This window comes from Empidonax traillii, unplaced genomic scaffold (assembly GCF_003031625.1).
Source record: "Empidonax traillii isolate 1590-97213 ecotype Southwest subspecies unplaced genomic scaffold, ASM303162v1 scaffold831:size274641, whole genome shotgun sequence".
Taxonomy (NCBI): domain Eukaryota; kingdom Metazoa; phylum Chordata; class Aves; order Passeriformes; family Tyrannidae; genus Empidonax; species Empidonax traillii.
In genome coordinates this window covers 73,844-100,470 of record NW_020956024.1, presented here as the reverse complement: position 1 = coordinate 100,470, position 26,627 = coordinate 73,844, and the positions used below count along the sequence as shown (strand labels likewise).

The 26,627-nt window shown below is 38.9% G+C and overlaps 1 protein-coding gene across 3 annotated transcripts in view; it reads left to right on the top strand.

Annotated features, from left to right (window-relative positions):
• Positions 1-26,627, top strand: part of KCNH1 (potassium voltage-gated channel subfamily H member 1) — a 182,627-nt gene that overhangs the window by 101,475 nt on the left and 54,525 nt on the right. For all 3 annotated transcript variants that reach the window (XR_003573262.1, XR_003573261.1, XM_027901997.1), the window contains exon 10: positions 3,639-3,835. Coding sequence is in view for 1 of the 3 variants with exons in the window: in XM_027901997.1 (XP_027757798.1) it covers positions 3,639-3,835 (197 nt within the window). In the remaining 2 variants the exon portion in view is untranslated. The remainder of the gene's footprint in view (positions 1-3,638; positions 3,836-26,627) is intronic.

Below are 26,627 nucleotides of genomic sequence, written 5' to 3'. Positions count from 1 at the left end.
CAGAGTGAATGTGGCTTGACCTTATGCCTGACTCAGGCTGAATTTACAGTGGTACCAGAGAAATCATCTTTTCACTTCATAAATAGCAATACTGATGTGAAAAGAAATTGGGAAAGAAAAAACGTGAAAACAGAAAGTTTTATAAAATAAGTCTTCACTATTTAAGAATTTTGTTTTGGGACTTGTTATTATAATTAAAACAAACAAGCAAATATAAAAGGCAGAAAACTATTTGGATTTCAAGTACATGCTGAGCTGATGGTGGAAAAGGTCCTCAGCCCACAAATTCAGCAGGGAATATAAATGATTGATGGTAAAAGCTTAGATCATCCACTTCAAGTGTGATTGACAGATAATGTTCTTGGCAAATGTCTGGAATTCAGCATGCTGGGAATGAGAAATGCAAAGTACTGACAAACAAATGCCATCTGCATTTCTCTAGCTTTTTAATCTTTCTTCAGAGGTAAGGTGAAATATATAAAGCCTGGAGTTATACGTAAAAAGAGGCTTTGGGCTCAGGTTCCCTAATGCAGCCATTAGACTTTGCCAACCTCCTTCTGACACACTTGGAAGTATCACCTTGCCCCTCTTGCTTTCTAATTACAGATGGTTTTGATAAAACACCCACTTAATCTGCCCCACATTTTTTTTTTGTTCCTTTTTCCTGAGTGATTGATCTTACTATGTGGAGAACATATAGACAAAGGGAGATGGTATGCAGTTCCTTATTATGTATAAGAGGCCAATTGTTCTAATCCAGTGCAGGTACTCCTGGGTGGAATTTTAATTCCTTCTTGCTATAAAGACTTTCTACTGCTCCTTCCCCCCTCACCCCCCTCGCGCCCCATTTTTCTATGAATATCAAAGATGGTTCTTTTTAGAATCTGACAATCAAATTTGATACTTTTTATATGCATCATTTAGGGAATGCACTTGACAGAATCAAAGCAGTGTGGTGTTTGTATAAGTGCCTTGTTTTGGAAGCCAAAATATAATGTAGGATTGGTTTTCAACTAAATCACTGATTGTTAACTTCAAGGAAATATTTTAACGAAATCAAGTACAACTTTTTGAGATTTTTTGTTTGTTTGTTTCTTTCAAACAGAGGCTTCTGTGATCTGACTCAGTTTGTGGTTCATGTGTTGCTTTTCTCTGGTTTGGCTCAGTAGGCACCCAGCAGACGTAGCTCCTTCCTGTGCTGTTCTTGCTACTAATGGGAAGTGGCTCCCCGGGGTGGCAGGAACTGCAGGAGGGAGAGTTTTTTGGGAGGGAGGAGTTACAAATAGCAAAGAGAAAGTGTCATTGCTGCCACAGGTGAACAACACAGTTGTGTCTTTGTGTGTTATGTGAAAAGCAGAATTAAATTTTAAAAAGAGTAAGACAGCTAACTTCTGAGGTAGGCGTAGCAGCACCATGCTGTTTGTGCTTGCATTGTACTAATTATTCTTCATGTTACTGTGGGACATTAAAAATTATTATTTTCATTTTAAGATAGGGAAACTTGTCTGGAAATGGTAAGAAATATGCTTAGAACAAAGCTAGAATTCCTCTCCCTTGTGCTTGGACTCCCAGCTCTAACTATTGCTCATCAGTGATGGCACATTTCAATGCTTGATAGATTCCAGAGCGTTAATTAAAACAGTTGTTTGGCTAATTGCTTGGAAGATTGTGAGTAAAAGCATATTTATTCCAAAGGCAAACAATCCATTTTTACCCAGTGAAGCATATCAGTTTTTATGGTGCATAAAAATTGTTTCACTTCAGTTTGGAATATATTGTGTATTTGTCTGTCTAAAAGCTTTTCAGATGAGAATCTACTTTAAGTGCATGGAAGCATTTTTCTTGAGCCATTTTTAATGTACCTATTTAAAAAGCATACATTTAAATAATTGAAAATTTAAATAATTGACTGTGAAAAGTCATTGCTATTAAAATGAAAATTCATTTATTGTACTGGGCTATTGGAGTGCCACCATGCTTATTGATGTGCAGCCTTTGTAGTGTCTCCAGATGTTGGTGTTGTCCCATGTAAGCAGACTTGAGGTGGAAGAAGAGTTATCATTATGGTGTCTTTGCCTATTTTTTGAGGAAAAAATGCGCTAATGGAAAGAGTAGTTTCAGTGTATGTACACATTTAAAATTAAAAGAGTGTATGCTCCTCCAAAGTGATCAGGGACTAAGCTGGTCCATGGCGGGTGGGCTGCATAGGAATTCTGTGGAAGACTGGGAGCACTTCAGTGTGAACAACAACTTATTGCACTACAGTGTAGCTTACCATCAAGCTGATAGCTTCTCCTCAAAAAGAAAATGCTTATCATCTAATGGAAAGATTAGGTAAGGGTGGAAGTACAGCTCTAGGGCTAAGATGGGAATTCTGGGTTTAATTTACAAGATTTCTTGAGCTCTATACTCATGATAGTTGTCTTGACTTTCATATAGCCTTTTATACATGACTATTTATTTAAGGAATGAAACCCAAAAGGGCCTGGTTGAAGTCAATAAACTAATATTTATTTTGATGCTTTGGCTTTAAGAATTGCTATGGGCAAAGTATTACCTATAAGACAAGGTACCATCTGGTCCATTCCTACCTCAACTTGATAGGTATTGTGAATGTATTTCCTTGTTGTTGGTATTTAAGAGAAATGTGCAGTGGTGATATAACACAGCAGAAGTTTAAGAGGAAAATACATTTCAAAACAAGAACAGTATAATATTCTTATTCTGTTAGCAGTGTATGTTGGAAAATAAGGAAAAAAAAAAACAAAAACAAAAAGACCATTACTCTTGTAAATGGGCTCATAACTTTCTCCTACACACTCCCTTTTGTGCCCAGCCTGAGCTGGGTTATAACCAGCAAAATCCTCACTGGGAGCTGTTCCTCAGCTGGGTTTTGGTAAAGTTGCCCTGCGCTGTAGGGCCCAGGCTGGCCCAAATGCCCTCATTGCAATATTCTACAGCAGGGATTTCACTGGCTGCCCCAAGCTCACAATGATATGCTCGTGGAAAGGTTGTAAGGAAATGGCTGTTTTCTTTCTTCCAGTGTGTAACAGCTAAACATTCATGTCTGGCCATTGTTATGATGGTGATAACTAACCTGTACTCTTCTTGTTTTGGACTCAATTTCATTGCTGTCTATAACCATACTGACATCTTATACAAGATGGTTTTATTGACATAACAGTGGCTAATTTTTAGCCAGACTAAGCAAACTCAACAACATAGATACAAGAATCAAATCCTTCACATGAAAGTTAAAAGAAGATAGGGAAAAAGCATTTCATCCTAATTAATCTCTTTGAAAGGCATAAGAAGAAAACATGAACCAAGAATGAATCATTTTTCTTGATTTTTAAAGAATTGATATTTATTGATATTTTAAGGGGACTTGTCACATGAAAAACTTTTTGATTATGAGTTATTCTTATTAAATTTTGCTAGGTGATTGTAATTAACAAAAAAGATAGCAGAAAAAGTTATTAGCGAAATATTTCAAAGTTGTTTTTTTTTCCAGGCAGAATTATTTTCTGACCACATGGAACAGAAGAAGCTTGACTGTATAAATGGGATGTATGTTGGTTTACGTTTTTGGTGGAAATAGTGCTGTTATTGAAAGAAATGCTGTTATTTTTGTTTAGGCAAAGGAGACGTTTTTGGTGATGTGTTCTGGAAGGAGTCTACCCTCGCCCAGTCCTGTGCTAATGTAAGGGCTTTGACTTACTGTGATCTTCATGTGATTAAGAGAGATGCTTTGCAGAAAGTGCTGGAGTTCTACACAGCCTTTTCCCACTCCTTCTCTAGAAATCTCATTTTGACCTACAACTTGAGAAAAAGGGTAAGTAGCTTTGATTTCAACATATATCTTACAAATGATCTCAGTTTTAAGGACTGTCTGCATGAAAAAAGAACTGAATTACTTGAATTCTGGCATTTTTTGTAGACTCTCTTTAGAAGATGATTTTTCAGAGCTTGCCTAAGAGGCACTGCTGGTGTGTAGAGCCAGAAGGCCATAAGCATTTATTCCTGTGCTAGCTTTGTAGAGAGGTAGACAGTGTGTATGTGAAAGTTGTACATTTCAAGGCAAGAGACAGATTCCAGCATTTTGCAAACTGTCATGGACTTGTGATAAACAATGTTCACCAGTTAATGCAACTTTAGTTTGTAAAGCAGTTAAAAATATATTAGGGGTGCTGCCTGAAATCACATAGAAAATGACAGGAGAGATATAAAATCTAATATGTGGAGCAAAAGTCAAGAAGAGTAATCACAATGGAAAAGTAATATGAACATGACATTCTATCAAGAGTTGCTTCTTTTAGAATCAATCACATTTTGGAATTACTGTGCTTATCTATAATGTTTCTTTTTTCTTATCCTTGATTTTTTTGGCTCATTTCATTCCTTGCTGTGTGCCAGTACAAGTCATTTTGTCAAATGCAAGTCATCGTAATCTAATAGCTCCTTTTAAATCCTCTGTGTAATCTTCGGTGAACAACCTCTGCAGAAATTTATTAAAACTGTAGTAGGTATAATTCAGATGATATGATTTTATGATGCAAGGTAGAAGACAATACTATTACACTGAAAAGAAATACATTGGAGAGCCTGTACTTGCTTTAAAATATTATGATATAAGGATACCTGAGATCAGCTAAAGAAATACGTTAGATAGGAGATATTTTTGTTCCTAACTTCCAGGTGCCAGTAAGTCCTAGATAGTTACACCTGAAAAAATAGAAATGTTTAATTCTTTTAAATCTGTTTTGTAAAATTAGACTTTGCAACTAGACATTTTTCAAAATGTTTTATGTTTTGTTTATGGAGTTGGCGTACTGAAATTAAAATAGTATGATGCTATTTTCCATCTAAGCGCAATAACAAAGAATTCAGCTTTTTAGTGTTGGATGAAGAAGAATTTGTTGTCCACGCTTTGGTCAAATGAATACAGCTCTAGTGGAAAACTGATGTAATTAAAAACTAAGAAGCAACTTATACTTGAGGGTTTCCTCATAGGACATTTTTTTTCAAATGACACTGAGTTCTTGCAGGACAAGGAGAAGGTACACAGCTACTTGCCTGGTGTTAGTTAATGTAAGAAATAAAAAAAAAATGAAAAAAATTTGACATTGAGATTACCTAAAGAATCAGTATCACTGACTGGCATATTTTGTAATTAATTCCGTGGGTAATGTGGTAAGATGTTCTAGGAATATATAACAATTTTTTTTTTTTTTTTATTTTAACATAGGTAAAAATAAGTTTTGAGGCATAGAAAGACCAACTTTTTTAAAGCTCATAGCAATGCTAGCAGAATCTAATAAATTTGGATCTGCTCTGAGCCTAAAGTCCCAATTTTAGAATCAAATACCTACTCTAGAAGTGACACTCTGTTCCTCCACCTTTATCGGCATATCCTTTCCCAGCCCAGGTTACAAAACATCTTTTAACCACAGTGCCATAATTCCTGTGCTGTCAATTTTCTACACAAAATGTTCCTAATAAAAAGGTACATCTTATGATAGCAATTTCCATCCAGTTATTCAAATAATTGGATTTTAATTGAGTTGCAGTCAGCAGAAAAGTGGCGTTGATTGATAATGGGAGAGGGAGTTTGATGGTTCTAGGTTAACAAGCTGTAACATTATTTATTTTATTGAAAGTAGGCTGATTGCAATCAGAATGCAAATGTTAAATAATGTGAATAGTATATGCTTTTGGAAACGCATGGAAGGTACAATATTTCAGAGATTTGAGGTAATGCACATTAAAGGGCAACTTTTTAGAGTTAGAATTTATTCTGGTTTAACTGTCTGTGATTTTTTTTTATAGAAGTAGCTCCCCAGCCTGTCGCTTCTAACACTTCTCCTGGTCTATTTCTGCAAATGGAATTTTGTAGAATTCAGATGAAATGGTACCTTCTGTGAGTTACATTTGTGATGTATTGCATACTCATTGGAGTATAAATACCAGAATTCTACTTTTCATTTCAATAAACAGTTTCATCTCTAGCTCCAAAAGTGTTCAACCAGTTGAAGTGTAGATACTGTATATTCATGCCAAATATATTCATACAGATTCCAAATATAGGAAAAGCAGCTTTGGGGATTTTTTTTCCCCCCAGAAGGATCTCATGGATATGTTTTTAGATTGGGTTATTCCTCTGAGGTGTCCCCATCTCCAGGGTGCATATGCTTTCTCTTGGCTGTGGTACTAAGTCTCACTACTTAGTGCAAGGTGTTTTGTAGCTGATTTTCACTCAGGTTAAGTGAGCTTTAACATTGATCCGTGTTTGGATATTCCTTGGCTGCTGAGTCTCCTGTAGTGATCCCTGGTGGAGATGGGACTCACTGTCCCAGGCCTTTCGGTGCCAGTGAACAGTGGTGGCCTTACAGATGTTCCCCTCACTTACTGGGTTCTGGATCCATGTGCTAATGTCTGTGACAGAAATAAGCAGACATGCAGGTGTGTTGAAAGATACTAAAAATGGTCAACTGGTCTTGACCTTATCTAATCCTTGAGCTGGATTTAGGTGAAGTAAAAAACAACTTCCCTCTATTCCTTGTGGTGTTCTTCCTGCTCATCTTGAATATGGTTTGAGTTGAGCTGGGAGGGCAGGAAACTTTTGTCCAGTATCCCCTTTTTACCCTTCCAAGGACATGGATGCAATTATGAAATGGTACTGCCTGTTTAAAGACTTTGTGGCCAAGGGAAAAGTATCCAGTGCTCTGTCCCTGGCATGTCATTACTGTCCCTGTCTGTGCTGCGAAAAGTTTTCTTTCACTCACTTTCTTCACAAACACCAGTGAAATATCCTCTTTTCTAAAACTGATCAGTTTCCTCAAGTGACTAAAATCCCTCCTGAAATTATTAGCTATGTAGTTACCTTTTAACTGGAGCTCAAATTTGGAAAACTTTTTCCGAAAGGGAAAGAGAAAGGAGACCTTTAATTAACTCTTTCTGCTGCCAGTCATTGAAATTTTCATCTTAATATGGGAGTAGGGGGAGAATCATCTGCTGCATTTCTCTTTCCACCATCTTAAGAAACTGGAACTGCAGTCTGTGGCTGCAGGTGTCTGTATGTTGGACTCAAGGGCTTTGCAGCTGAAAGGAAGCTGATAGAGGGTTTCTCAGAGCACTTCCTGCTATAACAATGTGGTGAAATTAAAGCAGGTTAACTTAATGTTTCTCTCAATTTTTGGAATTTCAGAGAGAATCAGGGGGGTGTGGGATAGTCAAGTGACAAACGCCCTTACGGAGAATATGTTACATGAAAGAAATATTGCAGGTTTGGAGGGCATCAGGAATCACAGGCTGGATGGAGACCTGGTTTTCCCCTCCAGCTGGGTCTCCAGACTGGTTTACATGATAGCTTCTTGTCATTGTCTTTTGCTTGCGAGGAGGTGCAAGTTTCACATTCCTTTTTCAGGAATGTGAAAGGCCTTTGGCAGCACCTGTAAGCATTCTGGTTTTGCAGTTGCTTCTTTCCATGTGTATGAGCTTTGTGACCAATATTAACTTACGCTGAGTTGTATCACAGTGTATTTGCTCAGTTCATTCTGCTGCAGCTGAAAATGATGTTATAGCTCAAGTGATCACACACACTACAGAAAAGAGAGAATTCTTATACATAATTTATTAAGCTGAGATTTCTCTAGTAGGCCGTTTTAGCCTGGATAGAGATTAAATGACTAATTCTGAATACTTTGGAGTATCATGATAGAAAGCACAAGTAGCTTTTCCAGAAGCTGAAATTTGTGTCCTGCAATAAAAGAAGGAATGCAATAGGATGTAGGTATGTTTACTGAGATTTTGTAAGACTGAAAGAAATTGCAAGGAACGTTCTGCATTTTTACAAATCAAACATGATTTAGTGATTTAGAGCCAAAGCTCTCAGTCAAAACATATTTCTTGAGAGAGAAGTGATTGTAACAGAATAGACTCGCTCCTTGCCTGTGAAAGATTACTTGCTTTTGTACATGCAGTGGTGTGTTTATTCTATGGTACTCCAACTGTGGCAGCGGACAGGACTCCTACCATCTCTTTTGAAAAGCAATTTGAAAATGTAATTGTGCTTTCCTCTTCAACATTAGCTTAATCTTTCTTCTTTTTGTAGTGTAAGCTCTAACTAGAGAAAGAACCTCTCTCAAATCATACATTTCAACTAGGAGTGCTTTAAGCCCTGATTTTAAATCTCTGGGGGTTTTGGCAGCAGAATGTTTTCAGAGAGTAGTCCATGGCCTTTCCACATGGCAAGTTTTCCAATTCTTTTTCATGATAGAAGTTCAAAATGTTATCCCAGAATTCTTTCCGATGTGCTGGAAGGTTTTAACAAAGCTCTCTTACACTGAGAAGAGAAAGGTTTTAATTTTAGAATATGGTCCCATTTGATGACAGATTTCATAATGGTCCAAATGACAGCTTACTTATCTCTCCGGTGTTTGTAGTCCAAAAAATAATCCCACAAGTTCTGTGGGAAGAGGGGGTTGATGCTTGACTGACATGCATCTTGCAGCACTGAAAACTGAGAACCTTGGACGTGAGTGAGATGTCTAAAAGGGCTGCTGGCTTGGGAAATATGCTATATTAGCTGTCCAGGAGGCAAAGTTTTTATTTTCAAAAAAACTGTCCAAATGCAGATAAACATTTAAGTATTCTGTTCTTTTCCATGCTGCTTTTTAAAAAACTGTTCAAGTAGTTGAATGTTCTTGCCTTCACTGTTTCTCCATGTCAACCTAAACAAAAGGTATTTTATTCTGTTTCGTCATTAGTAAATTCCATATTTCATTTTTGCATCTTTTCTCTGGCCTTGAACATCTTAACTTTTATCTGTCTCTAACTGAAAACTGTTTAGCTAGCTCACAGATTTTTGGGCAAATAGATTTTACACTCTGTACTGGAAGTGCTCTGGGGCATGTTGCGTGTTGTTAGGTTTGCACATCTTCTGCAGATAATTTTAGTGATATCTCTGTCAATGATTTGAAAACCCATGCTCTTAGGAGGATCTGTTCTTGGATTTCTTCCTTCTCCCCCTCTGCAGTTTGTTGGGCCTCTCCAGGTAAAGCCTTAGTACCCAGACTTGGAGACAACTTTTTGACAAACTGCAAGCATTTAACGCTCATATTTCTACAGTGACTGTTGAAATATGTGATTATGTTCACTCCAAAGTAACTTAATTACCTTTCAGAGGAGTCATCTTAAAGTTTATTTTCCAAAACTTTCCAATTCTAAACTCACTTCTGTTCTATTTAATGTATACGGCCTTGAGCCTTATATATTCCCGTGCTTGTACAGAGGAAGATCTGGCTACAAATAGTTTCCCTAGTGGGGATGTATATGTGGAACGGAAGTCACAATTAACTAAGAAGTTCCAAGACACTGTGGTGGATTGACCTTGGCTGGCTGCCAGGTGCCCACCAAGCCTCTCTATCATTCCCCCTTCTCAAAGGACAGGGGGAGAAAAATAAGATGAGAAACTCATGAGTCAAAATAAGGACAAGGAGATCACTTACCAATTGCCATGATGGGCAAAACAAACTTACTCGGGGAAATGAATTTAATTTATTACCAATTAATCAGAGTTGGATAGTGGCAAACAAGAAAAAAATCTAAAAAACACCTTCTCTCCATCCTTGCTTTTTATTTTTCTTCTTCCTAGGCACAAATTCACTCCCAGCTCTTCAGTCTCTTTCCCTGAACAGTGCAGGGATTTGGGGAATGTGTGTTTTGGTCAGTTCATGATGCTCAGTCTCTGCCATTCCTTGCTCTTCACACTCTTCCCCTGCTCCAGTGTGAAGTCCCTCTTCTGGGAGACAGTTCTTCACAAACTTCCCCATCGTGGGTGCTTCCCACAGGCAGCAGTTCAACTGCTCCAGCAGGCATGCCTTCCATGGGGGGAAGTCCTTCAGAAACAACCTGCTCCAGCGTGGGTTCCCCGGGAAACCACAGATCATGGCCAGAAGACCTGCTCCTCAATGGGCACCTCTCCATGGCCTGCAGGTGGATATCTGCTCCCCCATGGGCTTCCATGAACTCTAGGGGAACAGCCTTCATCACCGGAGTCTTTACCATGGGTCGCAGGAAAATCTCTGTCTTTGGTGTCTGCAGAGTTGTTTCTTTCACATGTTCTCACTTCTCTCTCTCAGCTGCTGTAGTGCAGTGATTTTTCCTCTTCCTTAAATATGTTATCACAGAGGTGCTACTAACATCACTGGTTGGCTCAGCTCTGGCCTGCGGTGGGTCCGTCCTGGAGCCAACTAGAGCTTGCTCTGTTCAACATGGGGACAGCTTCTGGTGCCTTCTCACAGAAGCCACCTCTGGCATCAAATCATTGCCACATATACCCAAAACAGACAACTAAACCGTTCTGTTGCTTTTATTCAGCACGATACGTTTTCATGTAAATTTTAGCTGTAACTTAGATTAAGCTCTGCGGGTAAGTAGCAAAACACTTCTTTAAAATGCTCTTAAATGACTAATCCCTTCTAAACTGATTTAATGAATTCATCATGTGTTTAAGATGCCTTCTCCTACTATGAATAATGAGTAATTTTTTGTGCTTTTAGGTGTTCTAGTGTAATGTCTATACAATTGTTACAGAGAAGTAACTTAGTATGCCATACAAAACAAGATGTGTATTTCCCCATAGGAATATTAAGTTGTTGAAATTCTGATAGGCCATTCACTATTAAATCCTATTAAAAGTAACTTAGTCATCAGTAGGTATTAATAATTGTCAATGCAATAAATTGATGGAAGAGCTGGTGAGGGTGAATTTTGAATTGCAATTCACCTTTAAATGGAAGAATATTATTCTTTTATGAAGCTGATACTAAAACCATAACTACCTTGAGGCATCTTCATTAAGAGATTATTTCCTGTTCTGTGCTATTGTAGATTTATATATCATAGGTTTTCCCACAGTGGTCACTAAACACTTAGCTATCATTCTGATCACTGAATTAGAAATTAAATTTGTACAGAGTGAATTTACAAAAACAGAATTTTAGCTGTTTCCCAATGTGTTTTCTAAGTACGGAAAACATTCCAATTATATGCCAGTACTTGGAAAAAAAATGTGGTAAATGAAACAAGTTCTGGTCAACCAGAAATTGAGGTTAAGCACTTTCTTCATTAATCCAGAAACAGAATTGATACTTTATCTGTTTTATCACATTTGACTTGACGCACTTGAATTGTTTTGGAAAGGGTTTTCTCCCTCAATGACCCATAAAATACACAGCCTTAAATATAAAAGAGTCTGACCTTTTTAAAATTTGTTGGGTGTTCATATATGGGAAAACTATTCCAAGCAGATGAAAAAATACAGTTAACAAGGTAGATGGTGAATTAGAATAAAATGTGTTTTCATACTATTTTAATAATTAAAAAAAAGACACATGGCTTTTGTGAAGCCATTTGCAGATGAGTAATAGAAAATTAACATTAAAAAAGGGTTTTGTCTCATTTTTACATGCACAACCGCCTCCACTAGCTTGTTTATCTCAACAGAAAAAAATGCATTACTTTGATTTTTACCCTCCTCCACCCACATAGACTAAAGCATAGAAATAATTTTAATACAGAGAAAGGTTACTCAGATTGAATGAGGATTCCCCAGAATAGCTTCCCCAAGCCTTTTTAAAATAGAAAATGAATTTCCTAGGAACTGAGGAAATTCTAAATGTTGGCCCACCACCAGGGACAGAAGATGATAATCCAAAAGACAACTGCTCTTACACAGTCTGGGAATCTAATCTTCATTGTGAAAACAGTGAAATTCTCGCTAGTATTTTTACAGTCGGAACGACTCATGTTTTTCTTACTATTTTGTTGATTTAGAAAAATGGAAGTGCAATATGTGTAGTGTAATAGTGTTATTTTCAGTATGTGCATAGTGCACTACCACCTGTTCACAGTTATGTGTACTGAGGTGCCTTAGTCCAGTTTTGCACCACACTTGCGAAGAGGGGGTGTTCCATGGGAATTCAAAGAATTCCTACCCTTTCTCCAAAGCTTGAAGTTTGTGTTCTACTGCTTACCATGACTGAGTGGCTAGAGTCTGAAAATCCCTTTGTGTTTCTAAGTAAGAAAATAAACTATGTGTTTTTATTGGTGTCTGCCATCCCTGTCAGTGTATATGTGTGTATATATATATATATTTATATATATATATGTACCATGACTGGCCTATTGCTGAAACTCTCAATTAATTCCAGCGTCACACTCTCTTTCTAATATATGCATGCTGTTACCCAGGCTTTTTTTGAATGTCTGTGCCATGTTCTATCATGTATTATAACTGCACTAATTATGTCAATGCCTTGGTAACCTCTGTGGCCTGGTGCTTGTATTTTCTGATATAACCTGGTGCTTCATACACTGTGGAGCACTACTGACCAAGCAAAAGACAGAACAGTGACTTAGTAACCTTCTGTATCATTTTTTTTTTCAACTCTGAAAATGATCTCTGTGGTCTGGGAAGCAGCTGGGTCCAGGACAAACGTATTAAAAGGATATGATTTCCTGGCATAACAGGTTTGACCTGGTCTTGTCTATGGTCACTAAAAGCTGAACTCAAAGGACTGTAGATCCAAACACTCAATCTGTCCAAGGGAATGTAGATGGCTGTGCAGTATGAAAGCTGAGTTACAATGGCAAACCTACGTCCTTGAGCAGTCAGACTTTATAATCTAAGTGATCTGATTGATCCTTTCTTTGGCTCTCCAGTGAATGCTGAAATAACAGCCCCTTATTTAAAAAAAAAAAAAGTATTATGGAGACTACTGCTAACGTTGTGTAAAGACTGTCATCCTGGCTCCAGACCAAACCCCCCTACTACAGGTCTTCTGTTTTCTGGCTTGAATTTTTTGACCTTTACCGTAACTGTGAGCCCTTGGACAGTGAGACAAAGGAGGTCCTTTCCCTCTTTGCATCCCTGAGACAGGTCTCCAGAGTTCCTCTGAGGACTCTATTTACTATGCACCATGATGGGCATAAAACAAGTATCTCACCTTAAATGCAACAAATGCTGTTAAGATTTTGTGTGAAACAGAGCAGTTTTCCATCTTGATCTTTGAACACTGGGAGGTGCCCACTGTGTTTGTGTAAAACTAACTCGTGTGTGTAGACAACTGATGTTTTTCCCATATCCATCCTTGAGAATCAGCCTTTTAGTTGCCTGTCAACAAGGATCTTGCCATGGGAATGTAGCCAGGAGTGTACCACATTCCTTAGTCTCAAGCCTGCTGCAAGAGTCACCCAGGTAATACGGTGTTTAATGTCAACCTGCTTTACAGGCTGCTGCCCATTCCAGAGTGACATTGAAGTGTTTGATTGCTGGATGTGAAGTGGAGTAACCACTAGGTGTGGCCTTGTGGAAGTTTTTGAGCTTGTAATCCCGTACACTTTACCATCATGGGAATGAACCAATTGCAAACAAAGCTTGTTAGGGCAACTTGCCAATCGCCTGCTATAATTGTAACTACCAACTGTTGCCTCGGCTAAAGTGTTAAGGAGGGCATTGTGTTGGACTGTGGCTTGGTATAAGGACTTACTTTGAGAAATATATTGAGAGTAGGATCACAAATCAGTCCCTCTTAATTTGGTATTATACTTGCAGTGAACAAGTTTTTCTTCAAGCTGTATGATCCATTCCCCAAAAGGAAGTGCACTGTTATGTCAAACACCTATCTGATTCAGATTTTCAAACAGAAATGTGTTACCTGACACTAATGTAGAATATTAAATCCCTATGCAAATGAATGTAGTAAGTGTTTTTACAGTAATTTTTCTAAATTAGCAGACTGTAGAGGGGACTTGCACTCAACTCCACTTGAAGACACTGTCAATATTAATATTTTCCCTCTTGCAATTGCTTTAGTTTTGGTTCCCATTCATTTTCTCTTTTGCCTATCACATTACAAGATGGGGTGTGAACTTCAGCATCCTGTGTGTGTTTGTGTATATATAAATATGTATATGGGTGTATAAAGACATATATATATATACACTGTGTTCAGTAATATCGCCCTCAGTCGAAGAAGGAGCATAGAGCGGTAGGCTGCTCTGAGTACACTGAGTGTCCCAAAAGGCTGTCCATACAGGACTTGGACTGGAAATCACACTGTCCACAAACACCCATGCAGCTGGACATCTTCAGTAACCACAGGTCCAAATCCATTGTCTCTCTATGCAGCTGTGAGGCTGCATAATGTTTTCACCAGATTTTTATCAGGAGCTAAGTCTGCTAAATCCATTTTTAATTAGTACAGCATTTTCAATGTGAAAACCCAACACCCAATTAAAGTAGTATTTGCACTTTAATACTATGTACTTTTATTACCATATACTTATGTGTTTCTTATTTTTGTCACCATCTTCTGGGGTCTTTTCCAAATACAGAGAGAAAACACTCCATACGTGCATTGTTCCAAGTCTTCATGGCTTTGGCAAACCACATCTACACCAGTTCCCCAGCATTTCCCAACCTGGCTTTGCCTTGCATTTCATTTAAAGGTACTATGCCTCCATCTTAAAACTCCAGAGGATGTGCTTTCACCATTCTGATACACTTCATAGTTGGTCATTTCTCCCCTATGCTCTGTAAAAAATATACCACACAACAAATTTTTTTCATGATTCATTTACACAGCTGACATGGGAGAATCCAAGAAAATTTCTGTCACAATAATTTTGTAACTCATTGGATGATGTACTTCGTAAGCATTGTGTTTATGTGAAAATACAGAATTATTGTTCCCCTTTTGAAACCTTTTTTTTACCTTGATTCTTAAAAAACAAACAAATAAACAAACAAACAAAAAAAAAAAAACCCAACCCAAACAAAATACCCACAAACTCTTAAGATGTTACTCTTTAAAAAGAGCCAATAGTATACCCAGGTTGACCAGAATAGATGCATGTGTGTTTCCCACCTTCCAGGTTGATACCTGTTTTTTTTTACAAAATTTCAATGTCACATAAACTCCAGCATTCTTTGTACTGCTGCAGAAGTGAGGCATGTTGTAGTCTTCCTCTACTGGAGGGGTTGGGGGTGTGATTTGTTGCTTTTCAAGGTTTTGCTGTTACTTCACAGTAACTGGAAACGTTATTTATGGCCAGTTATTATCTTGATTAATGAAAGCAAAATTGCTGTTGACTTCCATCACATACTTGATCAGATGGTTTAGGCTAGAGCGGAAATATGAGGATGTAATCTTTGCTCACATTAAGATACAAAGCAATAGCAGAGGAATAAAATAGTGTTAGCTCTAAGAAATGGATATTGGCTTTGCTATTAGAAATTTGGTATAGTCTAGAAACATTAGCCTTTGATTTTCCTTGTCTGCATTTTTCAAATTGCTCAGATAGCAAGTCTTTAGGAGTAGAAGTTTCAGTGGCTTCCATGCTTTCTGTGATTGTCTTGTACCCTTTCTGAAAGAAGAGATTCACATTTAGTCCAGTGACAAATTCATTGGAGTGAATGGAAAAAGTAATAATGAAAAGCTTTTATCTGGGATGTCATTTGGGATCAGTTATATCCTTTAACATAAAAGCATTATGATGGTCTTTGTCAGCAGCCTTGAAAATGGTCATTTGTGTTTGACAATCAAAACAGTTTGTAAATGACCTTCATCATTCACACCCAAACCCTCCTGTAATGAAGATGCAGCCAAGAAAGGAGTTTGGAAAATTTGTGGCTTCTGGCTTGTAATATATTTCCAAAATTTATGAAAGTTTGTCGAGATTTGTAATTGCTATGTTATTTTTACATCTAGCATATTTGTTAGTGATGTGAAGGCGTAACTTCAAGAATATTGAAGAGGTGTTTCTTATGCTTTCTGAAAATCTATCATTAAATATTGCATATTGCTTGTTTCACCACATTTTCCAGTCAGGAAGATTTTCCAAGCCCCATCATTCTCTTCAGAGAGCTGTTCAGAAAGGCACACTTTGTAGAATTATAGGGCCCCTCCCAGACTACCTTTAATAATATTGTAATTTTATTACATGTTGGAATTTCCTTACTGAACACTTTAAGGTATATAAATGGAGCACTTCATCCAAAGATCTCATATCGAGCTATATTTCTTTTTTTTTTTTATAAGATATTGAATAATTTATTATCCTTATGTGAAGGGAAACTGAACTGTAGAGGATTACGTGATTTGCTGTGTTGTACAGTGGCTCTCAGTGACAATGAGGAATGGAACCAAGATTGTCTGTGTAGACCTTTGAAGATCTGCAGCATGTAGTGTATTATGTTGAATTATGCCTTGGGAAGTGGAAAAGCAGACTCTAATTTTGTGCTGGTTTGAAACATAAGACACCCTAAAAGTATTTAATAGTACATGGAAGTGTGCTAAAGGAAGCAACTGAGTGAGCGAAAACAAGGACAATGTTGTCAAGAGAGACTAGAAAAACGGGACTTGGAACACGGGCTTGTCCCTCTTCCCCTGTTGAATGCTGCATGCACCAAGAGAGCCTCTCAGCAGATAAGCAAGTTAAACAAAGAAATAGGCAGGAGAGAAGTGGAGCATCTGGTATCTCTCCATTCATCCTGGATGAATGGAGCAGCTGGTGCTGTGTGAGCCACAAGGCTATAGGACAGCAGTTGGTGACTGGGGACAGACTGCTCAGTGTTTCAGTCTTTTCCTAGATCAGGCGGACACAATAAAAAAGAATAAAGGGCAACCTCAAATTGTCTCTCATAATCCCCAAGGAATACTATTAAAGCAGCCAGAAAAAGGAGATGAAGAAGTCAGGAGCATTGCTTAGTGACTGTATCGTGCTTGACGTCCTTTTTCAGCTGTCTGAATGACCTGGTATTCAAGGTTGCTCTAATACCCAAGCATAACCCTCCCAACACGGTGCCTTCTAAAAAGTCTGACGTGAGATTACGGTGGTTCACTCTGCATCATGTCTTACTGCTACCACAAAGCATCCTTGAAACAGGGGTAACCAATATAGAATCATAGAATAGTGTGTGTGGGAAAGGACCTTTAAAAGTCATCTAGTCTGACCCCCCTGCAGTGAGCAGGGACCTTTTCAACTAGATCAGGTTGCTCGGAGTCCCAAGGTCAACTGACCTTGAATGTTTCCAGGGATGGGACATCCACCACCTCACTGGGCAACCTGTTTCGGTGTTTTACCACACCCATCGTAAAAAATGCTGCTTTAAAAGTTGTATGACATGGATATGGAGCCCACCTCTCCCACTGGGCAGGTCATGCTGCTGGGGCCTCTGCCATGGTGACCATCAAAAGTGATCTTAGTTCCACACGGATCAGTGATCACGGTTTGTGATTGATCCTGCTGCTCCTGCTCCTCCCATGTGAACATGAGTGACAAAGCTGCTTTAAGGCCCAGAATAGATGTAACACTTGCATCCTGCAGCCCTCCCACCTTAGAGAAAAAACATGTGATCAAACTGCTGCTCCGTGGTTGCTGGGCGAGTGCCAACTGTGGGTTGCTCAGACTACCCATACTCACTTAGCAACTGTGTGTGTGCTCGGGATGTGCTGAGACTGGCTTGGCACACCATGCACGCTGCCTACCCCTGCCTGAGCATGATGCCAGGTCATGTTTTTAGTTTGAGATTTACTCTGCACATGTGATTTGCTCTATTCTGCTCACCAGCAGAAGTTGAGCCCCACACCTTCAGAGCAGCCTTTGAAGGTGACCTGGGCCAGCTATGTCTGTTCAGGCAGCCAGTGCATCTCATTCTCTGTGAGCTGTCATATGCTGAGTTGAGAGAGCACCTTCTCAGGAGATAGTTCTGAAGCCTGTGGGAGCCTGAGGAACCAGGGAGAAGGGTGGTTCTGTTCCATGTGAGCAGACAGGTCTACTGGGAAAAGTACCTAGAGGTCAGTGGTAGTTGGCCTTTCATGTGCAGCCCCTGATAAGCCTAAGGAAGGCATAAACTCTTGCTTTTAAATCTAGTAGAGTTCAGTTTAGGGTATTTCATGATTCATGGAATTGTACAACAAACAAACAAGTAGGAATAGTTCTTATGTCTGGGAGCCTCCTGAAATGGATCTGACACCAGTGAAGAATCCTTCTAGTAAAGAAATTCCTGTAAATTTATTTTAAAATGCTAAAAATAATTTTGTAAATTCTGAATCAGTTCTGCATGGTCAGTAAGGCAAGAGTGAGCAAATAGTAAAGAACTCTTTTAATACAATAGTAACAATAATAAGCTAGAGAAATTACCTTTGTAACGTCAAGGAAGCTAATGTTAGTTGCTGCTTGGCTATTCCTGAGTCAGGGACTCTTTAGTTCACACAGGCTTGTCTTAAGACATGTTAATCATCATTGCATTAGAAAGCTTCCCATTTTATTTTTTCTTTAGGGTACTGATATTGTAACTTGCCCTTACTGCAGAAAAAAAGTAACACTTTAATAGCATAATAATAATTGTTTAAGATTGTTTTGCAATATTCTTTGTTTACTATTAAAAAGCTTCAATTGCCTTTAGACATCCTAAGTGATTTTGAAAAACAAATGATTTAATTTTGATTTTGTTTTATACTCCATTGAAGCAAACAACAGATTTGGAACAAGCTGCTTGCTAGACATTGGAAATTAAACTGTTCTTTTTATTGGGCACTGGTAAAGAGTCTCTGCCTTTCCTGATGGCAGACAAGCATGAAATACATTGACTCATCCTTGTTAGGGTGCCATCAAGCTCCTTTTATTTCCTTGATTATGATTCTAGTGCTGCCACCCAGGGAGGAGCTCCCACTTTGATTTCCCTTGAAACCTGTGCTTTCCAGAGAACATCTTCCCTCTACATTGTGAGAGCCCAAGTTCCAGAGCTCTAGAAACCTCGTAATTTAAAGTTTGTAATTTAAGGCATAACACCAAGCTTTTTCTAACCCCTTTAAGTGGGGATCTGCATCAGCGTAGCATTGTAAAATAACAGGGAACAAGGGCTTTGGAAAACAACCATAGCCTAATTTTGACTGTTAAATCTAACTGTTTTGATAAGGCCATTGTTGAAATCAAAGGTTTTGATGGCTGAATGTGTTACTTTGAAGCACTCTTGTTTGTGCCAGTCTTGGGCCTTAGTAAGTTTTCTCCAATCTCAAAGCCAGTAGTCAGCAGCTTTTCACAGAAGTGTAGGAGCTTCAGGTGAGCGAACCACTCACCCAAGTGCCTTGAGTAATCACGAGTGCTTCTTATCTGCATTTGCTTAATGCGCTGTACGACTGAACATTTAAAGGCAGATTTCTTGCTTGCGTGACACTTTTTCAGGTTCTTTTTCAGGCTATTAATAACCTGTTTTCATCTGGTTAGTTTTAGATCTTGTGCCATTCAAATATTTAATTTTCTTTATTTTTTTTCTTTTTCTAGTTCTATTCCAGTTTATGCAGGCTCTCATTCCGCCTTTATCACCATGTTATCCCAGTGTATTCTGGTGAAGCATAAAACAAAACCGCTAGCATCTGAACATCTGTCATATGCAGTTTATTCTTTCTCATCTCTTTTCCTTGGAGAAGTGAATGTTTATTCAGTATAAAGGTTTATTTTTATAGGGTTTTTTAGTATGTCTGCATTAAAGAAGGTAGAGCCTATGCACCATGGTAATAGTTTCTTAAAAGCAAGGTGAAGTAGAGCCCCATCTAATTAATATTATACTAATTATATTTCTATATGAGAGGCATCTTGTGAGCAGTATAGTTATTTTCCCTAGGAGTGAAGGGCTGAAGGGTTGTTCACTGGAATTACTTCTGTCTTTTAAAAGACGAGCTATGGTTTCTCTCTAAAATGTTTCAAAAGTGTTACAAATATGATTATAAAGATCAGCAGACAGTCCTGTGGCAGTCCAATGGGCTTCCCTTTTTTGTTTTAAGGAAAACATATAATAAATGAATATTCCAGTCTTGGTGTTTCACAGATCATGTTGTTTGATATTTCTCTAGATTTTACAAAATTTCAGTGAAATCCCAGACTCTGCTAAATTTAAGTTCTTCATATTAATACTGCTTAAAAAGAAAAAAAAAAAGTTTATTTTCTTGCATGAGAAGATTAATTATTGGATGGTCTGTTCAATTACCAGAGAGAAAAGTGTTACTTGTTCCAAAGTTGCACAAGTTTTGAAAATCCAGTTGTTGCAATTGATGTATCTTGATAGTGATTTGAGAGCACTGCCTAAATCGGTGGAACTTTTTTAACTGACGTTCTGATAGCTTCCCTCTTTTTCGATCTGACTCACATCTTGGATGCTAAATTGCGTAACCTGCCAGCCAATTGCCTGCTCTGAAAAATTTAGCTGCAGGGATTATTATTAAGTATGTCTAATAATTTTCATATTTTAGTGATCTATTTTTGGATCATTATGCAACCCACTACTCAGTGGGACTAGGCAGAACAGCACAGAACAGGATTGGTGCTGATAAACAGAAACCATTTGGTGTTCTCAGGCAGGCAGTGGGGATCCTCTGGGCACAGGTGGTCTGTTTAGAGCTGTCTTGCTTTGTAGCAACGTGCCATGGTCTTCCCCAAAACACAAAGCTGTTTCCTCCCACTGAAATCTCCGGTCTCTGGGGACAGGAGGGCTTCCAGCAGCTGCTGTATAGCTGTTGGTAGGACTCTTCTGCTATCAGATAGGCACGACCCTAAACATAAAACACATTTATTTATGTTTGTGCGTGTAGTAAAGAGGGATTTAAGTGCAATTCAAAACAGTGTCAATACATGCTGGAAACTGCATAGTAAATCACCATATGTTCCAGAGGAAATGCCAAACAAAGTCATGATTGCTTTATATGTGCACAGCTGACTGGCAAGCATAAAGGCAGACTCATGATGGGGGATGCCATCATATGCTTTTTTTCTCTTTGCTATATCAGAGCATGATTAGAGCCCATCTGCTTCCCTTAGTGCTGGGGAAGGGTAAGAAAACATTCAGCCTGAAGTTTTGCTGCTGGAGTATTCACACCAGGAAAAAAAGAAGCTAAACACAAGGAGCTCTCTTAGATGTATTTGTTCTCCATTTCTTTTGAAGTAGAGAATTTTAAAAAATGATTTAAAATTCCCTTGCTTCTGCAACTCATACTGCTCTGGCTCTATGTTCATGTTGTGACAGCCTGACGTTTTCTACTTGTAGTGCTCAGACCAGGCATGTCTGGGAACAAACCTCAGCCTTGTGTGCCGGTTAGGCTGCCTAATACAACTGGGGAGGGGACAGTAAGCATCTCTGTTCGTTTTACCTGTGCCAGCATGGAGTATTTAATGCCTCACTAAAGCCCTAAGTGCAGGTGTAAGAGTTGTGGTATTTGCTGACGTTTGGCAATCTGTTTGGTTTGCTTTTTTCCCAAACTCTTTAAGGATACTTGAAACATCTGATAGAAAGTCATAGAAATAAGTAATTACTTCTTTTTCTTTCCTTTTTTTTTTTTTTTTTAAATTTTAATTAAACCCGATTTATTTTAAGTACTGTAATTTAGCGTTCTCTCCAGACTAGGCACCTCTGTGGCCTGGAGTCGCTGTGCACCGATAACATTGACTGCTGTGACACCTACTGGCCGAGCCGAGCCGAACAGGAAAAAGCCTGTGGGCTCTTCCTCCCTCCTCTTCCATCTCGTAATGAGCTTGGTTCTTGTGCAAGCACGGCAGTGGTGGTGTCTCTTGGAGTGACTGACACATCCTCTTTCAATGCATCTCTCAGTACTTTGTGCATTAAGAAATGTAGATAATCACTGTTCTTTTGGCTTTTAACTTCTGTCCTTTCCGTTCCTAGTAGCACTTTAATCTTCACCCTCTTTGTTTCATCTGTCTTATCTTTACTCAAGTTGCTTTTTTATCATCCCTTAATAGTACTGGGAACTGCAGGAAGTCACTTTGAAGTCTTCTCTGAATTGCCTTCTTCTCCTAGAACAGTCCTTCTTCATTAGCTGTGATCATTTCTTCAATGCTTGAGTCCTATTAGCATTCTTATTGCCCTGTTAGGTATTCCACTTTTCTGGGAAAGATAAGGAGCCATTCATGCAATTCCTTCTATGAGATCTCATACCTGAGGAGCTTTTGTGAGTATTGAGAAAAATAGAGATTTTCTGTATATATAGAAATAAAGATGTTAGCAATTCACAATAAAACCCAGCTTTGCATCTCCACTGAACAATGACAAATGGATTACATTTCATAACTGTAGGAAGATTTTCTGTATTCTTTTTCAGAGGGATAGTTTTTGTGCACCCGATAGTGCTGCAACCTTCTAAAAATGCATTCTCATGTGCGATTCTGGAACATGCCACTAATGCAAAAAGTAACATAGAAGTCTTCTCAGGTTGTTCTTCTTTTGAAAGACGATTTATATTCTAGAAGCTTGAGTAGTTTCAAGTAACTTAAAATTGCTTGAGGTGATTTGACTGAATCTAGTAGACCTCAGTGGCAGAGAGTGAGGAATCCCTGATGTCTCCTCCTCCCTGTTTCCAGTTGCATACTTCTGCCCTTCATGTCCAGAAATTCTGACACTGTTCAGGCCCCATCTGCAGGCACATTCAGTTCACTGATTTTATGGCAAAAAGAAAGAGGATGGGTCACAGGAATTCCAGTCTAATGAGCGCTATTGGGTATCAGCAAGGAACAAGAGGTGGCTGGGAAGCAGAGTTGAGAAAGGAGCTGGAGTGGAAAGCAGGTTAGTGATGTCTTCCCCTTTTTGGCAGCAACAAACGGATTCACCTGTTGTGTTGCATGTAATTTTCACTATGAAAAAAAAAAAAGGTTTGTTATCTCTTGCTGCCTTTTTTCCCTCTGTGGTCTGCCAGCTCTCTGGAGTCTTGCAGTGAGCTGTGGGTTATGCTGCCATTCTTCTGTCTCCTTTTCTCTGATTCTGGGAGGTTTCTTGCATTATGTTTTTAGTGTAGAGTCTGCCTCTTGTGTAGGCCATCTGGCAACATGACCAACATGCCTTTTCTCTCTCTTCTCCCTTGGGGAAGAGCTAAGTCTCCCTTTACAGTACAAAGTGATTCCATACCAATGAATGGAAGACTTTATGAGGATTTTCCCCTGGAACTGAAAAAGTTTAAACATACACCTGGAAGTTATGGAGCTGAGGAGAAAACTGGAAACTAAATAAGAATTTACATTCCTTGGGAATTCAGTGTAAAGTTGAGATTACATATGGTTTTATGACAAGAGATCATGGTATTGAGGATTAGCATTGGTAGTCTACAGTAATTAGAAATTGTATCCATCTATAGTCTAATTAAAAATTAATTGAGATGAGTAAATAAGCTCAGCATCAGAGAGGAGGGGATAGAATCTCTGTCAGACAGCTGAGATGGTCAAAGTGTTGCTCACAGACTACTCCTGAATTGACTTTGCTATGCCAACCATCATACGCTTATTTTGTTTTTCAACTTGAAAAAATCTGTCCCAGAACACAAAATATGCCAGTGATGGCTATTTACTTATCTGTCGCTATTCTGACTCCAGATTTCACTTTTAAAAGGTTGGGTTTGGGCTGTGATGAGTGTTACTGCAAGGTGCTGAAAAGTTTCTGCTTACCTGTACCCCATGAGCGCTGAGGACAGTGGTTGTGATGATGGTATTTCATGATTTCAGTTCAGTAACAGTAAAATGTCCTTTGCAAATTGAGACCCTCAGACTTCCCTATTGCATCCTGCAAGGAGCAGTCAGCATGTCAAAGATACTGGTCTGAAGCAAAACAGGTTAAGGCAGAGGATGCATTCCTCTTGCAGTGCTGAAGAATTAATCTCTCTTTCTGACAGGTTGGAAATTACAAAAGAATTTAGTACCTTGTGGGATTTCCCAAGGCTATCACAGTCCAATTGCCAATAAAATTCACTTAACCTTATTAATAACTTTACTCTGCATATTCCCTCTTTTTCATCCCTTGACATTAGGTGAACTTGCCCAAGTTCACACCAGAAATCTCTGACAGGTGCAGGTGCTAACCCCAGATGGCCAGATTCCTAGTCCAGGTCCTTAGGCACCTTCTGGGGTGGATTCTCTGTAAACTAGATCCTGAAAAAGAGCCTGTCAGTCAAGTACTACTTCCAGCAAGCTATAATAGTTCCTAGACTAAACCTACAAAGTAGACCTGTATTTGTAGCCATTTTTTGCCAGTCCTAGTGTGTCTTTTAATGACAGATCACTAAAAACTCTCATTTGAAATACTGAATTATAGAAATCTCTGAGTCTTATTTTAATCTCAATCCTCTGCTTAGCTAGAGAGCCCAGTGTAGAGACGATTGACCTTGGCTTAATTATATACACCCACAGTGACTAATCTGTGGTGATGTAATTTATCTGATGGTAAATTTTCAGAGGGTGAGGGACTGCAATTTAATTTCACTTGTGCCTTGTGCTGTTGTTTGACCTTAAGACGTAGTGGGACACTCTGCCCTTTAGAGGTTTCCCTATGGGCTGGCTGGGACTGGAGTCTCCTGCCAGGTTTGGGTACAACTCAGACAGCAAGGCAGAGCTCTGCCACCGTAAAGGAGCTCCAGGCACCACAGTTTGGCTGCTTCCAGTGCAGCCACTATATTAAAATATAGAATTTTTTTTTTTTTAATTCTTGCTTTTAGATTGAAAATCAATTGCCCAGAGCAGGAGTGTCCAACCTGTGACTCTTCAAGGACAGTTTGGTTGGTGCCATACCCAGCTGTGGTACTCTCTTTCCCGTAGGGCCCCTCAGGAGCAGACTAAGAGCTGGCTAGGTTTTCCCATGGTGAACTTCTACTCATCACTGTTCTCCACAGTGTGAAAGTGCCTCCAGCTGCATCTGTGATAACAGGCTCAGATACAACATATGGGAATGTGCTAACTTCCATTCTACCTTGATGACTCCTCTCACTTCACTCAATCCAGCTTTTCCTTCTCACACTGTGTTGTGTCTCCTTCATGGCGTTGTCTCTACAGAGCTACAATGAAGAGTTTGTCAGCATGCCTGCTAAATGTTTGCAATCCGTAAATGGTACTTGTTGGGCTTACATGCACCTCAGGTACTCAACGTCACAGAGACCGAAAATAGAAATGTGATTTTCTTCCTAACTTTGTGCGTCAGCCTGAATAGTGTGAGATTCTGCACCTTTGTGTTACATTCTTTCACATTACAGTGAAGATATCTGATTGAATACTAAGCATTTCTTATTCTACCAAAAATCTCATTGTGATGCTCATGTAATCTTTCATCATTATGTTGAGCCTCTTTTTTTGTAGTGCAAATAACAATCACTTGTATAAATTTTGTGCCTGTTGCAGCATCTTTCTGCTTTTCTCTCAGATCGTTGTATGGTGGCAGTGCATTGCCTATAGGCACTGAAGTAAGGAAGGATTTTGATAAAGTTTAGGCGAGTGCATGCAGCTTTTCAGGTAATATGCTTGCTTAGTAAGAACGAAGAGATCTGTAAACTGTTAGAAATAAATCACATCTCTTTCTGGCTTCTGCACATAAGGAATAGGTTTGGAGTAAAGTCCAAAGAGGGACATATGCTGCCTACATTCAGCTCTTGTCTAGGATTTGTGTTGTTGTATTAGAATTTCAAAGCTACAGACTGACATCGTAGAAGGCCTTTTGCATGTCAAGATAAAGTGTGTTAGGTCTAAATCCCTGACTTTGGATTCTTTCTTTCCTTATTGAGACTGTTTGGAATTTTTAATTTACACTGTTGCTAGAACTGATGTCTGTGAGTTTTATGCTGGCTACCTTTTTAAAAAGCTTCTATTAAGTTCTTAGGAAATACGTATTCTTTCTTATGAAGTCTAAAGTATATTGTCAGTCTGCTGAATTTCTGATGTAATAATTATGCAAAGTAAATTGTGACTGAACACGGTGAGTGCAAATAACTATTTGCCCTAAAAAATTTAAAGATACTCAAACTTGTACCTGATGAAAGCCTGGTGTAGAGTGTTGTAATTCACACTCGGTGGTGGAGGTAGCTCCAGGGTTGCTCCATATTCCTTTCTGTCTACAAGCACTGGTGTGCATGGCTTTGGTGCATTTGTGCTCCAGAACTGTGCATGCAGTCATTCAGTCTGTCCTGATAAATGAGAGTGCTTGTGCTTGCATTTTTACCAGCACATCTTTTGAGAATATACTTGAGTGCTGTGGTTTCTAAACTGCCTTCATCTAGGGGGAATGCAGTTTTGCAAAGCCAGTGGAATTATTTGGTGAAGATATCTGCTTTTCTATCAGTTAAGTAAAATGGGGGGGAAATGAGCATGGTCCAGGATAGTAATGCAGCAGTTATGGGGCTCTAGCTGGGATGGTATCTTACAACAAATACTTACTCAACCTTCTTAAGAGCAGAGGTGCAAGCAGATAGAAACTGCTCCTCTTGGAGGTCCATCTAATCAGGTGTCTGGTGTTAGACAGTGTCTAGCAGTACTGCCTAGGAGACAGCACAAGTACAGGATGGAATCGTCTCCTGGCACTCAACCAATTAGGGGAAAAGATCAGAAGTAGTCTGTTTGTGTTTAATAATCCTTTGTGCAATTTACTTCTATGACTTTGTCCTGGTACCTTTTGAGTCCTCTTAAAGCTAAAATTAAAAAATTCTTAAGGTCTGTGGCAAGGAAATCTAAAGGTTAGTAGCCAGCTGCATGAGAAAAGCTGCCTTTCTTGCTTTGAGCTTACCAATAGCATTTGATACCACTGA